The following is a 24,402-nucleotide window of genomic DNA, read 5'->3' as shown; positions in this document are numbered from 1 at the left end:
GCCATTTTGTAACACACACTTTGCAAAACTGTAGGCACAATTCACTGCTTACACTCAATTACCAAATTTCCAACACACTCCTAGCAAAATTATACACATGTATGGCTATCATTAACACTATTTTGCCAACTGTCTGGCACACTTTCACATGTGAAAACTGTTTTAGAAAATTAGTCCACTTTGCAATCAGCCTAAGCACTATAAACAGGCCACAGGTAAGCTGTCTATGTGGAGTACAATGGAAGGAGCAGCAAGAGTGAGAAGAGTGAGAATCAGAGGAGGCCGAGGGAGAGGACGTGGAGGTGAAGAAGTTGGAGGAAGAGGACGTGGAGGTGAAGAAGTTGGAGGAAGAGGACGTGGAGGAGCAAGAAGAGGACGAGGAGGGGAAAGAGGAAGGGTAAGAAGAGTAAGAAACAGAATAACTGATGACATCAGAGCTACAATAGTGGACCATGTAATCAACCATGGGATGACGCTGAGGGAAGCTGGCCAACGGGTTCAGCCTAAACTGAGCCGCTACACTGTGGCAGGCATCATTAGGACATTTCGAAATGAGAATCGGTAAGTACTTTGTAGCACTGCCATACTCTAATGAGAAACACAACAGTACCATGCATGCAAAAATGCTGAAATTGTTACTTTACAGAATTGCCAGACGTCCAGATGTTGGAGGCAGAGGCAGAATGTTCACTCCAGAGCAAGAGACCCATATAGTGAACATGGTGATTGCCAATAATGCAATAAGACTGCGCGAAATACAGCAGCGCATAATTGATAATGACACCATCTTTCAAAATATACACAGTGCAAGCATTTCTACACTAAGTCGTGTACTTGCATGTGGAGATATTGACCAGGCATCATGTCAGGCCTGGATACGGCATTCAAGGAGATATTTTCCCCGGTGCCTTGGACTGGAGGATATTGCATGCGATGTGGACGAAATTTTGTGGCCGGACCCAGAAAGACGACATGATGTAGGCTGATTGTCTTTTTTTTCTCCTTTTTTTTTGTGAAATTCCTATTTTGTGTTCTGACTTTGTCTTGGTTTTGATGAGTGTGAATAAACACCAATACTTGAAGTTTGGATCCTTGTATGTTTACATGACACTATGACAAAAGTGTGACCTCAAATTGACATCTGTACACAGAGAAAGCAAAAGCCAGATGTGTTTTGTATTCATACCATCAGTGTGCAGTTGGCGCATTGTGTGCTTAGTAGATGATGGCTTGTGTGTACTGTTTGATACGAAAACACCATTTTTACGAAGGTGTGAAGAGTTAATCTAGCTGTGTTCGCTTTTGCAAGAGAACTACAATGTTTTGAGAATTGGGTGACAGGTTTTCTTATTTGTGTGTAGAGTTTTGCAAAAATAGCCAATAGTTACAAAAAATGTGCTTAAGCAATCAGAAAAAACTGTAATAAGCACACAATGCACCAACTACACACTGATGGTATGAATGAAAAACACATCTGGCTTTTGCTTTCTCTGTGCACAAGGTAGGCTATGTCAGATTGAGGTCATACTTTTGTCATAGATCCGTAAACATAGACAGATCCAAACTTCAAGTACTGGTGTTTATTCACACACATCAAAACAAACACAAGTGTTTATTTCCAAGTCAAAACGAAATAGTAATTTCACTGAGGAAAAAAAAGAAATCAGTCTACATCGTGTCGTCTCTGTGGGTCCGGCCACAAAATTTCGTCTACATCACATGCAATGTCCTCTAGTCGAAGGCACTGGGGAAAATATCTTCTGGAATTTTACATCTATGGTATTGTTGTGTTTCTCATTAGAATATGGCAGTGCTACAGATCTTAGTGCAAAGTGACTGTACACACCGACTCTCATTTCAAAATGTCCTTATGATGCTTGCTACAGTGTAGCGGCTCGAGTTAGGCTGAACCCGTTGGCCAGTATTGAGAATAGAAATATTTTCCTGCTATTATTTGCTGCTATTTTTATAATCATCATTACCATTTCATGTTAATAGTGATGTTGCATTCAGATGCATTCAGATGTTCAAATATATGGGTAGTATATTAGTCTTTATTACAAGTCCAAGAAGAACCATTTTAAATTGTTGAGTTGAATCTATAATTTTGAATGCTTTTCTAATGCTTCGATAATCTTAAATGTTTCTGTGTAGACTGCAGGGACAGGAAGTTACATGTGTTTGAAGTTGCATGCTTTTGCAGAAGTGAAACTGAAACCAGAGTTTAACTGCAAGTTAAAGAGACGTATTGGCAGATCTGAGAAGGAAAACCTGTGTTATGAAAATGATTTTAATCTTTTATACATGATTGCATTTGAGCTTATTAAAGAGTTGTGGCTCCTGGTCAAGTGAAGGTCAGAAACTCTTGGCAGGCGCTATGATCAGCCAATACAAGGTGAGAAGAACAGGAGCTCTGAAAGGAATTGCAACACACCTGATTAGTTATTACTTATATCCGTTAGAGCTAAGATTTAAGTTTGTATCAGTTATCACTTATATCCTTTTGAGTAAGTCGTAAGTTCATTTATGTTTAGTTTGAGTAAGTTTCCTTCATGGTTTGAGTGTGACATTTAGCCTAGAAATTACACAGAGTTCAGCTGTGCACGAGCACAGGCCTTCTGTCTGGCTAAGACGAGAGGTGTGAGGTGAGCTGAGGTCATGACACAGACATAGCCTACACAGCAGGCACACACACACTCACGCACACACGTACACACCATAGTAGATTGACTAGAGTAGGTAAAAAGTCAAGATGTATTTTTGGCTGCAAGTGCAAGTTCTGCCGCATATTGTCAGATGCTTACGGGAAGTGCGCCTGATGTTTTGAAGAGATAAGGATGCGTACCTGGGGTGACACCGGGATGGAGATGAGACGTAATGTTCTTCAAACTATGTTAAAGTTCACGGAACAATTTGTGGTTTGGATTGACGTAAGCTGTACTTTGTATGTTTTGCAAAAGGGGGGGGGCTTTGTTGTTGTATCCATATAAAACCTTGTCTAAGTGTTGTAAGTTCAGTTCGACGCTGAAATCTGCACAGCGGTCGGGCTCACACATGTGTTTATTAAAATGCCGTCTAACTACACCAGGCTGGATCTGTGGTTATTTTTAGATTCCCTCTCTCAATACTTTTGAACCTTAACATTTGGGGGCTCGTCCGGGATGAGAGAGAGGGAGTTTTGGTGTAGATGGAGAGATCCGTGGTCTGTGGTAATTGGACGGGCAGACGGTAATCAGTGGTGAAAGTGAGCAGGCATTCCCCGGGGCATTTAAAGGTAAGACACTGCCTGTTGAAATATATTTCCAAAAGGTGTCACATTGGGCATGTCAAATTAAAAGCCTGGTCACTGAAATTACTGATAGATGTCTGTTTTGATTTTGGTGAAAATCTTATGAGAACTAAAGTATAAGTTGAAGTAAAGATGATGAAACGTTGAAAATAAGTAAAGAGTAAAGAGAATAAGAGAAAATAAGTAAAGAATAAAGGAATGAAAAGAGAATTAAAGCAGTTGGACTGCTAAGTGAACTCTTAGAATGATAGGGAATTTGGTCATTGTGTGGGTTCAAGTCCCATTGGTTATGCAACCCTTAAGAACTTTCTCGGAGGTGACGCTCCCTGCTGGATAGAGAAATCTATCCTTCACCTAGCGGCGACTAGGGATAGTTTCGGGCAACATTCGAGGAGGACTTGGGAATCTCCAAAACTGTTGAGGGTTGTCCTTAATCTTAATCCTGTTTTGGGTGTAGATTGTTGTTTCAAATTATTCTAAAATTACTTGAGGACGAGGAGTCTGGGACCCTTAAGAAGCGCATTTTTCTCCTTGGTAACGCTTGCGCTAAGGCAGGACGCTGACCTTAGACCTACTGGACAGTAGGGATAGTACCGTCGACAGCGGGTGAGAACTTGGGAACCTCAGAAATTGCTAGGAGTTAGAGTCTCCTATTTGCGCTTTTTTGGCTACGATAAATTTGGTTAGGGTATTAGCAATCGGGCCACCGTCAGGGACGGAATACTGGCTAAAATTGGTCGCAAAAAAGTCAGGGACTTTATCGGTCGGACCGTTATGGATAAATTTGTCTAAACTTCGTAGGATTTAAGAGGCCTAGAATCTGTGCAGTTGTAAATAATAAGACGTCTGTAATATAAAATATGAGATCTATGAGTAAGATCAGTCTCTGTGTGTCAGTGCACAGCCGGATGTGCACTGATGGTGTGTGTAAATGCAAATGAGCAGCGGGGACGCGCAGAGAGGGTGGTTTCAGTTTCGAGAGTATTGAACTTTAACTATTGTTTGAAAAATATCGCTGAATGCCTGTATATAAGAGGTTGGTGTTGCTTATTACGAGAGTATAAATACAGTAATTAATAATACATTAGTGTGGATGTATGGTAATGACTGAATTTGGATAGATGTATATTTCGTGAGCCATAAATGTTGGTGTGTTTTATTTTTCAGTTATGTGTGTGTGGGGAGAAGCGGGGTGTGAGACGATGAGAGGTTTCAGTTTTCTTTTTCTTTTTTCTTTTGACTTGCTCTTTCTGATCATGGAAGGCATGTCCAAAATACTCGTATGAAAGCGTATTTTGTGTGATTTTAACTGTGTGAATGCTGTCAGTATTTGATTTGAGTGACTCTGCGTGAGTTCTCTGAGAGAGAGAAAAGGCAGTGTGTGTGAGACGAGTCATGGCGTCTGAAAGAGGTTAGAACATTTAAAGGTGTATGAAATATATTTCTTTTGGGATGTGAAGTAGGATGTTTTAAAGTTTGAAAGTGCTTTTAATTTAAGAAATGCATGAGTGATGGTATGACAGGTTGAGTTTATTTTTTCCGATTGAAAACACATAAGTATATACACTTGGTAAACCCAGTTAAGAGATTATTGGGTGACTGATGTTATAAAACTGACCTAAAGAATGGTCCTGTGTGTGAAGGAGTGTTAATTGTCCTGATGTTTGAAAGAGCTCTAGTTAAATGTGTGTGGATGAAATGAAAGTGTATTGTTTTTGGATCAAGATTTAGTAGAATTACTGATTGTTTGTAGACTGTGAAATTTAAAGGGAGACAGAGTCTGCCTGTTGCCTGCAGAAACAGGAAGGTGTGTGTGTGACTGATGATGTCAGGGGAGCACCCAGAGAAATAGACAGAGTTGAATTCTAAGAAGATGAAGCGAATGCATGTTTTAAGAAAAAGTAATAAAGTAATAAAATTATATTAATTACAGGGTTTAGAAAAGAGACAGACCGAGAGAAATAAATACATGAACTAACAATTACATGAATGAATTGAAAACGCACGTACACAAACTGTTACATGTGAGATTATTGTCGGAAAGTTTAATAAAGAAAGCAGTTTACACTCCTTTAATTTCTAGAACCAGTGTGTCCCCTAGACCTGATAACACCCTTGCCCAGTTGGCCCCTGTAGTAGGCGGGCATGGAAGGCTGGACAGCCCATGACGGGTAAGATCCCACCTCGAAACCCTGGGACAACCTAAGGCAAGGCGCAGTCACGATTGCTTGAACCTAAGTCCCGGAGTGACCTTGGAGTCACTGGAGGAGACGGGATTTAACAGGTAAGGCCACTGGGCACAGACGAAGGGGAAATGTCATTAACAATGACCAGTGATGAGTCAAAGAGAGAAAACACACCCTGTCAAAAGGAGTTTGAAACACTGCAAAAGAAACATTTACAAGATCACAAAGATCATAAAGAAACATTTATAAAAATCACACATACAAACAGAAAATGCACTGACTTTACAAAGACAAGCTCATGAAGTTTAATGCATAGAGATAGTGATTAAAACCTGGCTAAGAACACAAACATAGGTAATTAAATCAGCTTGCTAATTTCATGAGTGTTAAAATGGTGTGAATGTTGAAGAAAATACACTTAAAACACACTTGGATAAAATAGAGTTGTGGAATAACTCAAAAGAAGCTGTATGACAAGGGAGTGAGTTATGGAAAAAAAACAAAAAAACAAAACAGGATATTTGATTACGGTGGTCAGGTCTGCTCAGAGGAGCAGATTTGGACAGGAAACTTATAATTTAAGGATGATACGTTGTTGAAAATCGGTTTGTGTCTTATGCTGAATGAAAACATGTGACGAGACATTGTGCAAACGGTCTTTGATCTTTTGACGAGGTTTTCGGTGTGTTGAAAGGGTGAAATTTAAGATTGTTTCAGATTTTTGAGGCTGTTGTTTTATTTCCAGAGAGGGTGTTTGATTAAGACATGGATATGTCTGAGAGGGGCCCCAAAAATTTTTGTAGTAGTGCACTCGGGAAAAAACCTGTCAGGTGATTTTATTTTGTACTTTGATGAGCTAATAATCAGCTCTCTTTTTTCTTTTTTCATTTTTGTTCTAAGCAGGCCTGGAAGAGAGTGAACTGACGGCGCTGACAAAATTATCAAGTACGAAAATCAGGTGGGCTTTATCGATTATAAATTGGCTGAGAAGGAGACCTGATTGGCGGTGAGTCTCTGTTTAATTTTAGGATTGCAGCGATTCAATCCAGTCAAAAGTACAGAGAACTATTTTCCTAAAAAGGAAAACGAAATAACACAAATGATTGAGCTCATTTTGCTGATGTGGAGCATCTGATGACGTGTGCAGAAGGCTGCAGTATCAGCAAAAAGATCGTGTGTGAATGCATGTGAATGAATGCGAGTGATTGGACCAAGGGGGGAAATGAATGAAAGGACAAGTGGGAGACTTAAATAAGGGGATGCTGATTTTGGGATATTGATGTTTGCTTTGAGAAGATTTCTTTTTAGTGGGGTTAAGTTATGGGATCACATTATATTGTTGGGTAAATGCTAAATGCCAAAAGGGAAACATTGTTTGATGAAATTCAAGTTACCATTAACTGAGGTAACTCATGATTAATAACTGTTCTGTTTAAGTTTATTTTTGTTATGACATAGACGGGATCAAAAAGGGAGAGTTGAGTATGAAATGTAAACTACAGGTTTTGTTTTCAGGAAATTCCAAGGATCCAGAGTTCGATGGAGCAACGATTTTGAGAAGATTTGACATAATAATTAAATTGATTTTGTTCCTTAAACACAGGTTTTCAGGGCTGGAGCAAAATACCGGAGAGGAGAATTGCTGAGCTGTTCTGGGATATGATATGACTAACCTTTTTTCCTTTTAATTGGTTAAGCTTGGGTGGAGCATTTTGAGTTTTTTGCCACATGAGATGTGTCAAAAAAGAGAGGGATTTAAGATTTAATTTGTTTAATTTGAAATGGGTTTTAGTATGATTTTTACTAGATATAGTACAACTGAGGATTTGTTAAAAGAGAGGCGTAAAATGAACTGAATTCTGTTTAGAAGACAAAATACGGTGTTAATAAGAAGTGGTATACCAAACTTAAAGGGAAACTGTGGGAATAAAGGATATGCTTTGGGGAAAAATAGTGAAGACTGTATGAGTAGAAAATGTGTGATTTCTTTTTGATTTTTAGGATAAGTTGTCACAGTGACATAATGTTATAAAGCTGTTATAATGTAGGTTTTAGAAACAGATATTAAACAGATTTATTTCCTTTAGTAGAATAAGCAGGTATAATGATTTTCTTGATACATTTTCTTGTGAGAGGAACTTGCAGCAGCTACAGTTTTGTGCATAGGATGCTGATAATCAGATAAGGAACCAACAGGAAGCCTGCAAGAGACGTGCTTCCTTTGATGCTGTTAAAGGCAGTGCTTTAAAGAGTTTTACAAATGCTGAGTATGGTTGATTAAGATATAAAAATAAAAGTCAAAACATAATTAGGTTTATGCTTTGGAATGAAGAGAACAATTGAGGAAACAGAATAAGTTAGAGCATAGTAGGGAGGAGGTGTTTTCTATCCTTTACAGGGGACGAGATTTCCACGAGAGAGGGACCAAGCAAGAACCTAACTTTACCCATGGAGTGTTCTTAGGGGGAGCTGGCATTTCTAGAGAGGGTCAGAGTAATGTTATAAGTGTGTGGTGACCCTTTTTAAGGGTCACCAAGAGAGGGAGTATTGAGAATAGAAATATTTTCCTGCTATTATTTGCTGCTATTTTTATAATCATCATTACCATTTCATGTTAATAGTGATGTTGCATTCAGATGCATTCAGATGTTCAAATATATGGGTAGTATATTAGTCTTTATTACAAGTCCAAGAAGAACCATTTTAAATTGTTGAGTTGAATCTATAATTTTGAATGCTTTTCTAATGCTTCGATAATCTTAAATGTTTCTGTGTAGACTGCAGGGACAGGAAGTTACATGTGTTTGAAGTTGCATGCTTTTGCAGAAGTGAAACTGAAACCAGAGTTTAACTGCAAGTTAAAGAGACGTATTGGCAGATCTGAGAAGGAAAACCTGTGTTATGAAAATGATTTTAATCTTTTATACATGATTGCATTTGAGCTTATTAAAGAGTTGTGGCTCCTGGTCAAGTGAAGGTCAGAAACTCTTGGCAGGCGCTATGATCAGCCAATACAAGGTGAGAAGAACAGGAGCTCTGAAAGGAATTGCAACACACCTGATTAGTTATTACTTATATCCGTTAGAGCTAAGATTTAAGTTTGTATCAGTTATCACTTATATCCTTTTGAGTAAGTCGTAAGTTCATTTATGTTTAGTTTGAGTAAGTTTCCTTCATGGTTTGAGTGTGACATTTAGCCTAGAAATTACACAGAGTTCAGCTGTGCACGAGCACAGGCCTTCTGTCTGGCTAAGACGAGAGGTGTGAGGTGAGCTGAGGTCATGACACAGACATAGCCTACACAGCAGGCACACACACACTCACGCACACACGTACACACCATAGTAGATTGACTAGAGTAGGTAAAAAGTCAAGATGTATTTTTGGCTGCAAGTGCAAGTTCTGCCGCATATTGTCAGATGCTTACGGGAAGTGCGCCTGATGTTTTGAAGAGATAAGGATGCGTACCTGGGGTGACACCGGGATGGAGATGAGACGTAATGTTCTTCAAACTATGTTAAAGTTCACGGAACAATTTGTGGTTTGGATTGACGTAAGCTGTACTTTGTATGTTTTGCAAAAGGGGGGGGGCTTTGTTGTTGTATCCATATAAAACCTTGTCTAAGTGTTGTAAGTTCAGTTCGACGCTGAAATCTGCACAGCGGTCGGGCTCACACATGTGTTTATTAAAATGCCGTCTAACTACACCAGGCTGGATCTGTGGTTATTTTTAGATTCCCTCTCTCAATACTTTTGAACCTTAACACCAGCTTCCCTCAGGGTCACTCCATGGTTGATTACATGGTCCACTATTGTAGCTCTGATGTCATCAGCAATTCTATTTCTTACTCTTCTTACCCTTCCTCTCCCCCCTCCTCATCCTCCACTCTTCCCCCCACCCCCTCCTCATCCTCCTCTTGCTCCTCCTTGTCCTTGTCGTCCTCTTCATCCTACTTCTTCACCTCCACGTCCTCTTCCTCGGCGTCCTCTACTTCTCACTCTTCCTGCTCCCTCCACTGTACTCCACACACAGAGCTTACCTGTATTATAGTGCTTGGGCTGATTGCAAAGTGAACTAATTATCTAAAAAAGTTTTCACATGTGACAGTGTGCCAGACAGTTGGCAAAATGTTGTAAATAATGGCCATAAATGTGTATAGTTTTGCTAGGAGTGCGTCGATCATTTGGAAATTGAGTGTAAAGCAGTGAGTTGTGTTTACAGTTCTGCAAAAAGAGTGCTGTGCAGTGGATTGTAGCTACAGGTTTGCAAAGTGTGTGTTACAAAATGGCAAACTGAGTGCAAAGCAGTGTTTGTGCTTTTAGTTTTGCAAACTCAGTGAGTGGTTTTGCTATAAGTATTAATAGTTTTAGAAATTGTGCTATAAGAATCACAGTTAGGGTTTAAGCATTCAGAAAAAACTGTAAGAACATTCAACAAAACACAGATTCATAAGAAAATGACAAGAGAACATGTTTACGGGCAGCCTAACATCCTGAGAGAAAACTTACTTAGTCCAGCTGTACAACTCCATTATTGAATTAAGTTTATGATTAAGTGGACATGTTATCATGTTCACAAGTGACGTAATGGGATGTTCAGTTGATTGATTCTGATGATTCTGATTCTGTCTCTAGTCCAGGTCGGCCGTAATCAACACTAGGTTTTTTTTTAAGTCAAAACACAATTATAGTATCACTGAAACAAGACTAGAAAAGTGAAAACAATCACGAGAAAAAGGGAAAATTAATTAATTTACTGGTTTGAACACAATATTTTAGTTGGAAGCTGAGATTGCTACTGTCTCATTGTACTGAGTCACTGACAATGCTGATTTTGATTTAATAATCATTTTAATTTTCTGAGTGATGTAATGTTTTCTTTTCAATCTTTAATATAATGTGTCTCTGTGTGTGTGTGTGTGTGTGTGTGTGTGTGTGTGTGTGTGTGTGTGTGTGTCCTCAGTGAACTGTATCAGTCTCTGCAGTATCTTCCAGCTGCAGCAGTCAGTTCAGTTTCTGTTCAGTCTGACTGAGGGAGGTTTTTGTACGACTGTTTTTCACTGTGTGAACACATCCTGACTGTTGATGTTATGGAGACTCTGACAGTAATAAACTGCTACATCTTCAGCCTGGACTCCACTGATGGTCAGAGTGAAGTCAGAGTTTGATCCACTGCCTTTAAAACGAGCTGGAATCCCTGAATCTCGAGTGCTAGCAAAGTAAATGAGACGTTTGGGAGGTTTTCCATCTTTCTGTTGGTACCAGGCTAAAAGATGGTTGTTGTTATAAACATCCTGACTGGTCCTACACTTGATGCTCACAGATCTCACAGATCTGATTGTTTTTATTGTATTTATATACATATACGTATTTATATACATATAATTTACATTTTTCCTTTTTTACTAGATGCTCAAAAGTAACAGCTGACCAAAAGCCATGTCATGGACAGGCAGGACTTGTTTACTCATTATTTTCAGATAAATTAAAAAGAGAGTATTTATCAGTATATGAGTTTAAGAGATGAACTCATATTCTGATAAATATATATACTTGTATTTATCAGCATGAGGTCCAAAGAGATTATGAATTGACTGAAAAACCAAAACAATCATAAAAGAGAGATCAAAAAAAAAAAAAATCAGGACTGTCCAAATCGACAATCTGATTCATTCTTAAAATGAATGGATGTGCTGGGACGCTCAGCAACACTAAAGAGACCCTAAAACCACAAAAGAAATTAAAATGGATAAAATTCACAGTTAAGAATTCACTTAAAAAAAACCCTTCATTTTGAGTCATTTACAATACAAATGTATAAGTCTTAAACACTGTGTAGGAGGTAGCTGTATCATAGTCAAAGTCTACTATCAAAGGAAACCTTCGTGAAAGGAAACAGTTACTGGTTGTTGTTACACTCAAGAACTGGAAGTCTGGATTAGACTTTGCCAGTAATACATTTAAAAGATCAGGAACAGTTCCAAGATGAAGTTTTTTAAGCATGACTGGAAGAGAAAATTACAAAGGAGAAAAACTGATCTGAAGCAAATCACATCATCTGTCAAAGATGTTGGAGCCAATGTTATGGCACTGATGTTTTTGGCTGCCAGTGTAGCTGGGCCACTAGTGTTTATTGATAATGTTACTGCTGATAGAGGTAACAGGGTGAAATGTAAAGTGTACACAGCAATACTCTGTGCTCACATTCAACCAAGTGCTGCAACACTCACTGCACAACCCTTCACAGTGCAAATGGATAATGACCCAAAGAAAACTGTAAAAAACACCTAAGACATTCTTAGGCAAGGAAATAGGATATTTTTAAATGGTCAAGTCACCTTATTTCACCTCAACAGAGGAAACAGCATTTGCTGATCTCCATGGGTTCTAGACTTTAGGCAATCAAAGGATTTATTTCCATGTATTGTATTTGCAATTATCTTTTATATGTCCAATTAATTGTGTGCCTCTGAAAATGGAGGACCATATTTAAATATGGCTGTGATTCCTAAACAGCTGATACAAAACTAAACTCCAAAACTCCTCATGCCCTTAAAGGATAAGGAGTTTTGTGGGCTTGAAGGTCTGCACTTCAATCACATCCTAATTGTTTGAGTCAGAATCAAGTGTGTTGATGTACAGAGTAAAATTGCAAAAATATGTCATCATCCAAAAACTTATGGATCTAACTGTAATGCATCTCACTTTGTATAATGTTATTTGAAGAAGTCATATCAGCTGAGTCATGGCTGCTGTGCAAACATTGAATTATTTTGTTGAGTTTGTTTGTTTCAGAGTCAGAGAGCCGTGTCTCTCTACAGTCAGAGGTTTTTGTACGACGGCTCAGTGAGTTTGTATCACTGTGGTACACGTTCGGTGGAGGAACCAGACTGAATGTTGGAAGTAAGTCACATTTAAACCTGTTTTATTTAAGCAGCTTTTTTCTTTTAATTTTATTCTACTTGTCTGCTGGGTGTGGCAGGAAATTATTTTTCTTTTAATGTAATTATGAAGATTTCCTGTGTTCACAGTGGAATACAGTGTGGTTTATGAATGTGTATGAAAAATATATTTTATTGATTTTAAAACATTGGAATAATCCATAGGATGATTTGTTTTTTAATTTGCAGTTTTAATAGTTAAAAGTTGAGGGCTTGTAGGTTTAGTTCAGTCTGACAGTCAGAGAGCCGTGTCTCTCTACAGTCAGAGGTTTTTGTACGGCGCCTCAATGAGTTTGTATCACTGTGGTGGACTTTTGGTGGAGGAACCAGACTGAATGTTGGAAGTAAGTTTATTCTGGTTTAATGATCAAATACTGTCTTTATATTAAATAAAATTTAAAAAGTATTTTCAAAGTTTTATATGTATGAAAAATCACTTTAGAAATTAAAGTATCAAACTTGTTTTAATTATCCACTTATGACGTATAGAGTAATTCAGATGAGATCTCAAAATTGTATGTTTTCATTTTGGTCAAATTAAGAAAAAATGGAATCTTGACTAGCAGAAAATAAAAGATGATCTCTGATATGTGTAGTCTGTCAAAAAAATATTTGAAAATTAGTTTGAATTTATTTTACCTTTTAAATCCACTTTAGATATAAATGAACAGCTTTCTTTCATTTGCAGTGTAGTTTGAACATATTTCAGGTCAAACTGTGTGATGATTCTCTCTGTGCTGATATGCATGAGAGCTTTCTTAAAGGGAAGTGAAACAATGTGTGAGTTAATGACTGGTGGAGCAGAAAAAGCACCTGACAGAAACTTCTTAACGGAGAAAATCAGCTCTTACAGTAAAGGTGTCCGACTGTCTGTGGTTTGATTGACAGCTGTGTGCTCCCTGTGCTCTAAGCTGATTGGTGTCTCCTAGGTGATACCCGTCCCATCCTGACAGTGTTGCCCCCCTCCAGTGAGGAGCTACAGCAGGGGACTGCAACAATCACATGTCTGGCCAACAAGGGCTTCCCCTCAGACTGGAGTCTGTCCTGGAAGGTGGATGGCAGTGGCAGCATCAGCTGGGAGGAGAGCAGGAGCCCCGTGGTGCTGCAGAATGACGGCCTCTACAGCTGGAGCAGCACCCTGAGGCTCCCTGCAGACCGCTGGATGAAGGTGGGCTCTGTGACCTGTGAGGCCACCCAGGGCTGCCAGACTCTGGTCTCAGAGCCACTGAGGAGAGTCCAGTGTTCCCAGTCCTGACCTGACTCAACCTGATACTGGTTTAATGCTCTCATTCTCAACTCTGTAACTGTCTCCCCATCTTTCTTTTTGAAGAACAAATAAAGACTAAAACTGTTATTTTCTTTCTCATAATGACAACATTCATGTTTTAGGTAATAAAGATGTTTTGCAAAGTGAACAAAGTGGTTGATATCAGACATTTTATTTTATTCAAATCTACAAACCTTCATGAACTTGGTGAATATATTTTTCATTTAGAAGAATTTAGACCAACTCTTCACTCCAACATGATGTCTTTATTTTACACTGGTGAAATAAAACACAGGCTGAAAGAACCATTAAGGAGATCTGCATTTTGGTAAAAGCTGAAAAAGGAGTTTTAAAATTGTACAGGTTATTTTTATGTTTATTTAAAGTTTGGTAGATTGTTGGTGGTGTTGCTCACCTGTACAAGACAGACTGGTTCATGAAGCAATGCTGGGACCTGGTTACCATGGAAACAGTCTCACCAGACTACAAAGCAAGTCTAAAGAAGAAAGAGTCTTTAGTGTCTCGTATGAGCTGTTTGTTCTGAGGAGAACTCACAGACAGGAGAGTCAACGAATACAAGGAGTGATTAGAAAGAATCTGAAGTACAAAGTTTTAATTTCATTGACGAACAAGGAGAAGATTCAATGAATGATGACATGAACAAATACTCAAAATATGAAAACACCTTCAGTTCAATAACAGACTTTTCACTCATGTTCATGTTTGATGATATGTTTAGAGTAAAATCTTAAATTCACAGGTGTGTTGTTTTTATTTCGGCCCTCAGTGATCAGGAACATTTTCTGATTTTGGTATTCAGATTATTTTATCTTGATATAGATTCAGTGGTTTGCTCCACTTCTAAGATCAAAGGTCATGAACAGGACTTATCCTGGTATCTGTTAATGGCCCACGTTTGTTCTTTAGTTAAATATATATTTGAAAGTTGAACACAACATGTATGCGATAGCAGTAGGACACAAATTTGTGATGAATCAATTTATTTTGCGTGTGCATGTGTGTGTGTGTGTGTGTGTGTGTGTGTGTGTGTCCTCAGTGAACTGTATCAGTCTCTGCAGTATCTTCCAGCTGCAGCAGTCAGTTCAGTTTCTCTTCAGTCTGACTGAGGGAGGTTTTTGTACGACTGTTTTTCACTGTGTGAACAAATACTGACTGTTAATATAGTGCTGACTCTGACAGTAATAAACTGCTGCATCTTCAGCCTGGACTCCACTGATGGTCAGAGTGAAGTCAGAGTTTGATCCACTGCCTGTAAAACGAGCTGGAATCCCTGAATCTCGAGTGCTAGCATAGTAAATGAGCAGTTTAGGAACTCCTCCATCTCTCTGTTGGTACCAGGCTAAAAGATGGTAGTTGTTCCAAACACGAACATCCTGACTGGTCCTACACTTGATGCTCACAGATCCTCCCACAGCAGAGCTCACTGCTCCAGGCTGAGTCACTGTGATCTGTCCTCTGGACTCTGAGGATACAGAGACAAAAACATAAAGCAGCTTCATGGTTTTGTGGGCTTCATTTCAGAGGGACAGATGTTGATAGAGGAGAGGAGTTTGATTCTCTGGACTTTACCTGTGAAGCAGCAGCAGAGGAGAGTCCAGATGAGGACGCAGATCAAAGTCATGTTTTTGATGAGGAGGATTTCTGTGGCTTCTGTTGTGATGAAGGACAGCTGTCAGTCATCCAGTGTTCAACTCTCAGGACTATAAACTCTCCCAGAGCACTGGAGCATGGTGCTGCTGATGCAAAGTGCCTCTCTATGGAAATGATCTGACCGATTCCATCAAAGACCTGGATCAGGCTCATGGTGTTGTTTATAACTGAATCAGCCAATTCATCATAATACTGAACAAAGACATTTTATAATAAATTTAGGAAGAATCTAAGTTTTTTCTTCAGAATACATCTTATGTCAATTTGTCTTCTTTTATTTGAATTTTTTGTTTCATGACTCCTTTTTGATCTCTTTTAAATATCTTTTGTTTTAGAGGTTTTCCAATCTGGTTTTAAACCTTTTCATAGACTGTGTTGTTCTGGTGCTTTTAGATTTGACAGCTGCGTTTGATACAGTGGATCATGGCATTTTACTCTCTCATTTGGAGCACTGGGTGGGCATTAGGGGCACGGCACTGGCGTGGTTCAGGCCCTACTTGGCGGGGCGAACTTTTCTGTGTCAGTCTCTGTGACCATGTGTCGTCCTCCGCCCCTCTCTTGTTTTTATTTTTAATTTTATTTTAGTTGTTTGTAGTTGATTCTATGCTGTTTCATCTTGTTTTCTTTTTTAATATAGGGCTGTTTTAATTTTTATGTATTATGTGTTTTATTTATTTATTTTTGCTGTTTTCTGTTATTCTATTGTTTTTAACTTATTTTCTGTACAGCACTTTGGTCCTGTGCTGGGTATTTTAAAGTGCTTTATAAATAAAATTGGATTGGATCTTTTAATCGAGGCTGTTATCAGAGCTGTTCATGCTGATAGCACTATCTATAAAACCTCTTTCAGTAGCTACATGATCACAGTCATTTATTTATAGAATGACAGTGGGGCAGACCAAGCATAAAATGTTCACTATATGCTGATGATGTATTTTTTTTTTCAATTACAAAATTACTGAATTTTTCAATATAGAATCAATAAAGTCATGTGGATGATCAAAGTAAAGTCAGTTTCTGATCCACTGCCTGTAAAACGAGCTGGAATCCCTGACGTTGAGTGTCGGCATTAAAAATGAACATTTTAGAAGTTTCACCATTTTTCTGTTGGTAGCAGAACATATCATTATCTTAATCTACCCTATGATTGGTTTTACATCTATGTGGGATGGAGATCAAAAACTTCTTTAGATGCAATAATACACACCATGTTTGGAGGTCAAAAAGCACTGCATATCACCTGAGAAACATACCAAAAGTGACGTTTGGAGGGGATAAAATCATGTTGTTGGCCTTTTCGGCATATGGCACATACACGCTTTATTTAATTAAAGGAAGTATGAATGGAAAATGTACCGAGGTATTCCTCATAATAATCTGCTGTCATCGACCAGGATGATGAAGATGAAACAAGGGTGGATGTTTCAGCAAATCAATGATCCCAAACACAGCCAAGGAAACTTTCAACTGGTTTTTGAGACAGAAAATGAAGCTGCCAGAGTCACCAAGCCAAACAGCTTATCTGAACCCAATTGAAAATCTATGGAGAGAACTAAAGGTCAGAGTTTATAGCAGGGGCCCAGAGAACTTTCAGGATTTGAAGACTGTGTCAAAGAATTGCACTTAATTTCTCCAAACAGGAGGCATCATGAAGCAAATGGGATATTGCACATGAGATAAAGTGGCAGGAGTGAGCAGCAGTACAAACTGAACAGTACAAAATTCTGAGGGGCAGTTAGTATAGTATTGCACGGAGTAAGGTTTTTTAATTTTTTTTTAAATACTAATAAGAGTGAATTGACCAGTGCAGAGTGTACAATGTACTTGTGAAACTGTAGGACAGCTTCTGAGTGCATCCTGTGAAGTGTGGTGTGTTTGTTTAAGTTTTGTGGTTGAGGTGTCGTATGGCTTGATGGTAAAAACTGTTTTTGAGTCTTGTAGTCCGAGCAGACAGACTCCTGTAACGTCTTCCAGATGGTAACAAGGAGAACAGCTGATGTGCTGGGTGGCTGTGGTCCTTGATGATGCTGTGTGCTTTGCGGAGGCACCGTTGAAGATAAACATCCTGAATGGCAGGAAGACTCATGCCAGTGATGTGCTCTGCTGCCTTCACCACCCTCTGTAGTGATTTACGGCTGCTGGCAGAGCAGCTTCCGTACCAAACTGTAATGCAGCTCATCAGCAAGCTCTTGATCACACACCTGTAGAAATTTGAGGTGATGTTAGCATTCATGCCAAACTTCCTCAGCCTCCTCAGGAAGTAGAGTCGCTGGCAAGCTTTCCTGATAGCAGTGTCTGTGTGGAGGTTCCAGGAGAGATCCTCAGTGATGTTGACTCCAAGGAATTTGAAGTTGCTGACCCATTCGACCTTGATGTGGATGGGCTGGTGTTCCCTGACTGGTCATTTCCGGTAGTCCACTATCATTTCTCTAGTTTTGCTGATGTTGAGAGACAGGTTATTTTCCAGGCACCACTCGTACAGTGCCATCACCTGCTCTCTATAGGCCGTCTCATCATTGTCTGTGATGAGGCCTATGATGGTTGGGTCATCCGCAAACTTGATAACGGTGTTGGACTTATGTTTAGCAACACAGTCGCGTGTGTGAACAGGGAATAAAGGAGGGGGCTAAGCACACAACCCTGTGGCGTACCTGTGTTTAGGATGAGTGATGAGGAGGTGTCTTACCAATTCTCACCACCTGGGGCCTGTTTGTGAGGAAGTTCAGAATCCATCTGCAGATTGGTGTTCCCAGCCCAAGGTCGACGAGCTTCAAGGCAAGTTTGAGGGGATGATGGCGTTAAAAGCCGAGCTGTAGTCGATGAAGAGCATTCTTGCATATGTATTCCGTTTTTCCAGGTGAGTGAGGGCAGTGTGCATTGTCAGGGTGATGGCATCCTCTGTGGCTCTGTTTCTCCAATAGGCAAACTGAAGAGGGTCCAGTGTGTCAAGGAGGGAGGAGCAGATCTGACTTTTGACCAGCGGCTCAAGGCACTTCTTGATGAGGGATGTCAGTGCAACAGGGTGGTAGTCATTCAGACAGGAGACCAATGATTTCTTAGGAACAGGAATGATGGTGGATGTTTTGAGGGATGTGGGGACCACTGACTGCCTCAGAGAGAGGTTGAAGATGTTGGTGAACACCCCTGCCAGCTGGTCGGCACACACTCTGAGAAGCCGGCCTGGGATGCCGTCTGGTCCTGGAGCTTTGTGAGGATTGACCTTTTTGAAAGACCATCTCACAGCTTCTGTTTTAAAAGTTAGAGTTACAGCCTCCCTGTGCTCCTGAGGATACAGGATCTGCTCTCTGTTGTCTGCATCAAAACGAGCATAGAAGTTGTTAAGCTCATCTGCGAGAGATGCAGTGGGCTGAACCCTGTCTTTGTTTACCTTCTTGTAGTCAGTGATGCAGTGTAGTCCATTCCACAGTCGCCTGGTGTCAAAGCTGTGGTAGCTGGACTCCACTTTGTCCCTGTAGTCCTTTCTGGCCTTTTTTATGGACTTTCGCAGCAACCCCAGAGCTGATGGATATAAAGCACTGATTTCTTTGCATGTGTGGATTAGATGGGTTGTTACCAACATCTGGTGAGAATTTCATGTCAGCATCACCTTTAGAAATATGTATACTCATAAAAAAAGACATTTTCAGTACTTATTTTAACCACTATATATTTTCTCTACTTGTTTCCTCTAAATACAGAATGTGATGTGATTATGGTGATGATTTTGTAATGTTAATGTTACTACATCTCATGTTTTTATTTAATGTCATTTGAACATTATTCAGGTAAAAATGTGTGATGATTCTGACTGTGCTGATATGCATGACAGGTTTGTGTTTCTGTGTGTGTGTGTGTGTGTGTCCTCGTTGAACTGCGTCAGTTGAGTTTCAGTTCAGTCTCAGGGTTTTTGTATGACAGTTTTTCACTGTGTGAACACCCACTGACTGTTTACACTGAAACCACCCTGACAGTAATAAACTGCTGCATCTTCAGCCTGGACTCCACTGATGGTCAGAGTGAAGTCAGAGTTTGATCCACTGCCTGTAAAACGACCCACAGTCCCAGGATCTCTTTTGCTTACATAATGAATAATACGTTTGGCCATTTCTCCATCTCTCTGTTGGTACCAGGCTAAACGATGATCTGGACTGCTGTAATACACGTTTGGACTTGTCGTACAGCTGATGGTGACAGATCCTCCTACAGTAGAACTCACTGCTCCAGGCTGAGCAACTAAGACATGGCCTCTGGACTCTGAAATGAAGCCCACAAAACCATAAAGCTGCTTTATGTTTTTGTCTCTGTATCCTCAGAGGGACAGATGTTGATAGAGGAGAGGAGTTTGATTCTCTGGACTTTACCTGTGAAGCAGCAGCAGAGGAGAGTCCAGATGAGGACGCAGATCAAAGTCATGTTTTTGATGAGGAGGATTTCTGTGGCTTCTGTTGTGATGAAGGACAGCTGTCAGTCATCCAGTGTTCAACTCTCAGGACTATAAACTCTCCCAGAGCACTGGAGCATGGTGCTGCTGATGCAAAGTGGCTCTATATGGAAATTTGTTGACTCAATCCAGTGCATGGTGCTGTTCGTCAATCTTTTTTCAAAAATATTTTTACAGAACTTTGAATTTGAAAATAGAAGCTGAAAAATCATGAATTTAAATTGTTGTACTTTCTAAATCTATGCACACATATAACTGAATTTAGGTCAGCAAGGATGGAAATCAGACAACCACAATAGCTGAAAGCACCTTCAGCACACCTAGTTCTAATTTATTTTTTTCTAATTTTTGGAAATTATTTCATCATTGTTTGCAACTAGAAATAATTTATGCATTATAAAGAAAACTATTATATTTAGAAGTGGCATTTTGAAACTACCTTCTACTGTTTACAAAAAAAGAAACAAAAAAGACACTGGCTGAAAATAAGTCACCAAACAAATGTTATTTACAAAGCATTTTACCCATTTAAACAAAACTGAACAAACCTCAACCTTTAAATTAAGATTTAAAAATCTAGTTGGTAATGGTATGGCAAGTAACCTTCAGTATTAATAATAAATCACACAGCAATAGTACATTCATGTAGTTGAAAAAGGCATAATAATATATTAAGTAACCCAAAGTATTCAGAATACGTTACTCTCGTTGAGTAACGTAACGGAATACTTTACAAAATTCATTTTGGGGCATGTAATCTGTAGTAGGGCTGCACGATTTTGCATAAAATGAGAATCACGATTTTGTTGCTTAGAATTGAGATCACGATTCTCTCACGATTTTCTTTTCCAATATAAATATTTATTGCACTTATTAACTGCACATCAACTTCGTAACAGTTGAGACTGAACATAAAAACAATAAATAAACATAAAAACAACAAATGTCTCACATTTTGTGGTTGCCGCAAAATGTTGTACTGCTTGAAATTCTGTCTCCACCGTTGCTCGACACTGTGTGTATAGAGCAGGTAGTGCAACAATAGAAAAATAGTTGCGGGACGGCACTGTGTAGCGTTTGTCTAGGGTGTTGATCATTTTCCTAAATCCCTCGTTTTGCACAGTGTTGATGGGAGCCATATCTTTGGTCAGGTGATAAGTGATAGCCTCCGTAATTTCTTTCGGCCTGCGGGAGTTCGACGTGTATAGGGAAGCGCTGTATAAGGTTCCCGTTATTGATGTTTGGGTGGTTGACCGGGACAGATTTTCTCCTGTCACTTTCTCGTCATCCCTGACGTGTTCTCCGTTGTTTTTTCCCTGCCAATTTTAGCATCACACGGCACAGCTTCTGTATCACGTGGTATAAGGCTCCGCCCTTGTCATTTGTTGAGCAGGAAGAGTGAGCGCTTGTTTTCATGCAGATTATGTCCCGGATCAAAATGCGGTACAATCGTCGTCGTTTTTTTTTTTTTTTTTAAATCGTTGTCATTTGGAAATGAGATCGCACATAAGTATGAATCGAGATCGCGATTTTCTAACGATTAATCGTGCAGCCCTAATCTCTAGTGGAATACATTTTAAAAGTAACCTTCCCAACACTGCAAGTATTTGTAATGTGGCTATTTTATCATGTTCACTATTGATGTGATGGGATGTTCAGTTATTTTTTTGTCTCTAGTCCAGGTCGGCTGTAATCAGCACTAGGTTTTGAAGATGTCCAGTAGGGGTGGGTTTTGATTATCGATTAAAACCGATTCTAGCTTGGATAACGTCATATCAATTCATTAAAATCCTGAATCGATTTTTTAATATAAATTTATTTTGGCCAAAATGCCAGAATCTCAGGTTAAACCTCACAAAATTTCAACAACCACAGAACAGCTAAAACAGTGAATGAGAGCAGGTACACGGATTCTGCACAAAGACGTAAACACAAAGCGCGGACCCGCCGACGGATCAGAATCAGTGAGATGTCGCCTTTCTCACCCGACGGCACGGACACGGTCGGGGCTGAAAGCCGACAGCTGGCTGATTCTGATGTTTCGGCGTGTCCGCGCTTTGTGTTTACGCTCTTTTTGCACTAGATTCTAAAGCTGTAGGTTTTCTCTCTCCAAACAATATTGACTGAACCAGCAGCAAAAGAAGATCCAAACTACGCTTCACATAAACATCGTCATGAATACCCTCTGACTTTTGCTGTTTTGCTTCCACCACGATAAAATCACGCTTCATGCACAGCTCTCTCTCTCTCTCTCTCACAGTATACTTCAAGAACAGTTTCCCATCTAAAAATCTGTTTTCTTCATTTTTCACTTGCACACAAGTCTACCGTTGTTTACAGCGCTGTCGGCCGCTGTTTTTTTCCTTTTACTTACTTCCGAAAAGAAAACCTCATTTCTGCTGTTCAATACTGAACAAATGTAAACTTTTTAAAATTATAAAAAATTGCAAAACGCTTGGCTATGTCTCTAATAGTGTAGTCCATTCCACAGTCGCCTGGTGTCAAAGCTGTGGTAGCTGGACTCCACTTTGTCCCTGTAGTCCTTTCTGGCCTTTTTTATGGACTTTCGCAGCAACCCCAGAGCTGATGGATATAAAGCACTGATTTCTTTGCATGTGTGGATTAGATGGGTTGTTACCAACATCTGGTGAGAATTTCATGTCAGCATCACCTTTAGAAATATGTATATGTAAGGGGCTACTAGCCCCGCTATGTAGCGGTGAAGAGGCGCACAGGTTGCCCTGAACGACTAAAGGGTGGTGGGATCTGAGTCCGTGACCCCCCCTAGTACAGTTGACCCTGATACTTACTTCTGTAAGAATGGTTTTAGCTGTCTGGCTGCTACAGGCACAGAAGAGGGGCTCCAGGATGCAATCTTGAGAAACGATGCCTGCCTGGAGTATACTATACTATCAGACATAAACACAGCCTAGTCTACCTTCCCTCCAATTTTCTGTACCCCAACCAGATAGCTAGGGTGCCCCTACTCCAAGGCAACTTGGGTTAGACAAAAACATGAAACGGTCTCTTCTAAGCAATGTTAAACTTTAATTTGCTCAGATGGCCCGTTGAACTTTACCATCCATCAGTTATGATGAGCCCTGAAAATCATGGGTGGCAAAAAACAAAAATGCAAAAGAAATAAAAAGAAATCAGGTTCAACGAATGAAACAGGCAGTTGTGACCCCACTGTTGTAAAACCCTGGGTTTACACTAGCCACAGACGGGGAACCAAAAATCACAAAACAAACAAAATAATGTAATTAAACAAAGAAATTCTCTTCTCTAGAATGATAAACACTGTATCCCAAACATAACACAATTTACGATGTTCACAGAGCAATAGTCCCAGTTCCTACGAGTCAGTCCCAACAAAATGTCCTTTGAACATACAACCATATACAGTCTTTTTCGAGGTGTAACTGTAGTGAACAGGAGCTGACTGCAGGGTCCCAGTCCGTTAAGCTGACCAAAGCTACAGCAGCCGGAGTGAGCAGTCCAGTCTCAGGTTCACGCAAGCAAGGAAAATAGAAACCCTACCTTTGTCTCTCGGCGACAGTGCGTGGGAAAAGCACTGGGCTACGAAAGGCGACACTTTCACATACAGCGTAACCAGGAGGATGAACAACCAGGACGTCGTCTAGATGGCAGGGTAACCTATTCCTCGGTGACCACTTTGTCCTCGATGTCGGGTCCGTAGAATACATCCAACCTCAGGCTAGCAACGGGCAACATTAAGTGTCGTGGCTAAAGTCCTCCCATCGGCTCGTCAGCTCCCAGCGAGACGGCTAACTATGCTCCCTCGCTCCGAACGTTCACTTAACGGCCAAACCCAGCCTAATCCAACAGGAAACGGTGGAGGGTCTTAAAGAAAAACGCAGCTGGAGTTAGCTCTCGCTCCAACTCCCCACGCTATCTACCTCGACGGTGGTCTGCAGCACCGCCAGTTGCGGCTCGCGGCTACACAAGCCAAACTTCGCACACGGAGCGAAACTTCGTCTAAGCTTGCTGCAGTTGCGACTTCTGCTCCACTGACCTCACGGAAACCCCTTTTGGGCTCAGTCGAACCGTGAGGCTTTCTTAATGTGGCTGGCCGTGACAACACGCGGGAGACAGCTACTTCTCTTCTCCTCGGCTCCACACATTCACACCAGGGTACACGGCTTCTCTCTGACTTCTATTTTATTTTTTCCTCACCTTGCCCAGACAGGCCACTTGAGGCACTATATGGCAGCTACATCCATCTACATGCATGTGCCCTTACATTTACTCATAAAAAAAGACATTTTCAGTACTTATTTTAACCACTATATATTTTCTCTACTTGTTTCCTCTAAATACAGAATGTGATGTGATTATTGTGATGATTTTGTAATGTTAATGTTACTACATCTCATGTTTTTATTTAATGTCATTTGAACATTATTCAGGTAAAAATGTGTGATGATTCTGACTGTGCTGATATGCATGACAGGTTTGTGTTTCTGTGTGTGTGTGTGTGTGTGTGTCCTCGTTGAACTGCGTCAGTTGAGTTTCAGTTCAGTCTCAGGGTTTTTGTATGACAATTGTTCACTGTGTGAACACCCACTGACTGTTTACACTGAAAC

At 40.0% G+C, this 24,402-nt stretch overlaps 2 gene segments (V, D, J or C); one reads left to right on the top strand and one right to left on the bottom strand.

Moving 5' to 3' along the window:
- Nucleotides 1–469: 469 nt before the first annotated feature.
- On the top strand, nt 470–13,770 carry LOC109199886 (Ig kappa-b4 chain C region-like). The segment is given in 4 exon segments: nt 470–561; nt 647–722; nt 12,297–12,378; nt 13,346–13,770. Coding segments are annotated over 4 exon segments (576 nt in total).
- Nucleotides 13,771–14,819: 1,049 nt separating this feature from the next.
- LOC109199885 (Ig kappa chain V region 3381-like) lies at nt 14,820–15,330 on the bottom strand. The segment is given in 2 exon segments: nt 14,820–15,166; nt 15,274–15,330. Coding segments are annotated over 2 exon segments (384 nt in total).
- Nucleotides 15,331–24,402: the final 9,072 nt, after the last annotated feature.

Source organism: Oreochromis niloticus, unplaced genomic scaffold (genome assembly GCF_001858045.2).
Source record: "Oreochromis niloticus isolate F11D_XX unplaced genomic scaffold, O_niloticus_UMD_NMBU tig00000852_pilon, whole genome shotgun sequence".
In the NCBI taxonomy this organism is placed as follows: Eukaryota; Metazoa; Chordata; class Actinopteri; order Cichliformes; family Cichlidae; genus Oreochromis; species Oreochromis niloticus.
Note: the sequence above shows the minus strand (reverse complement) of the source record. Positions and strands in the feature narration are given on the sequence as shown.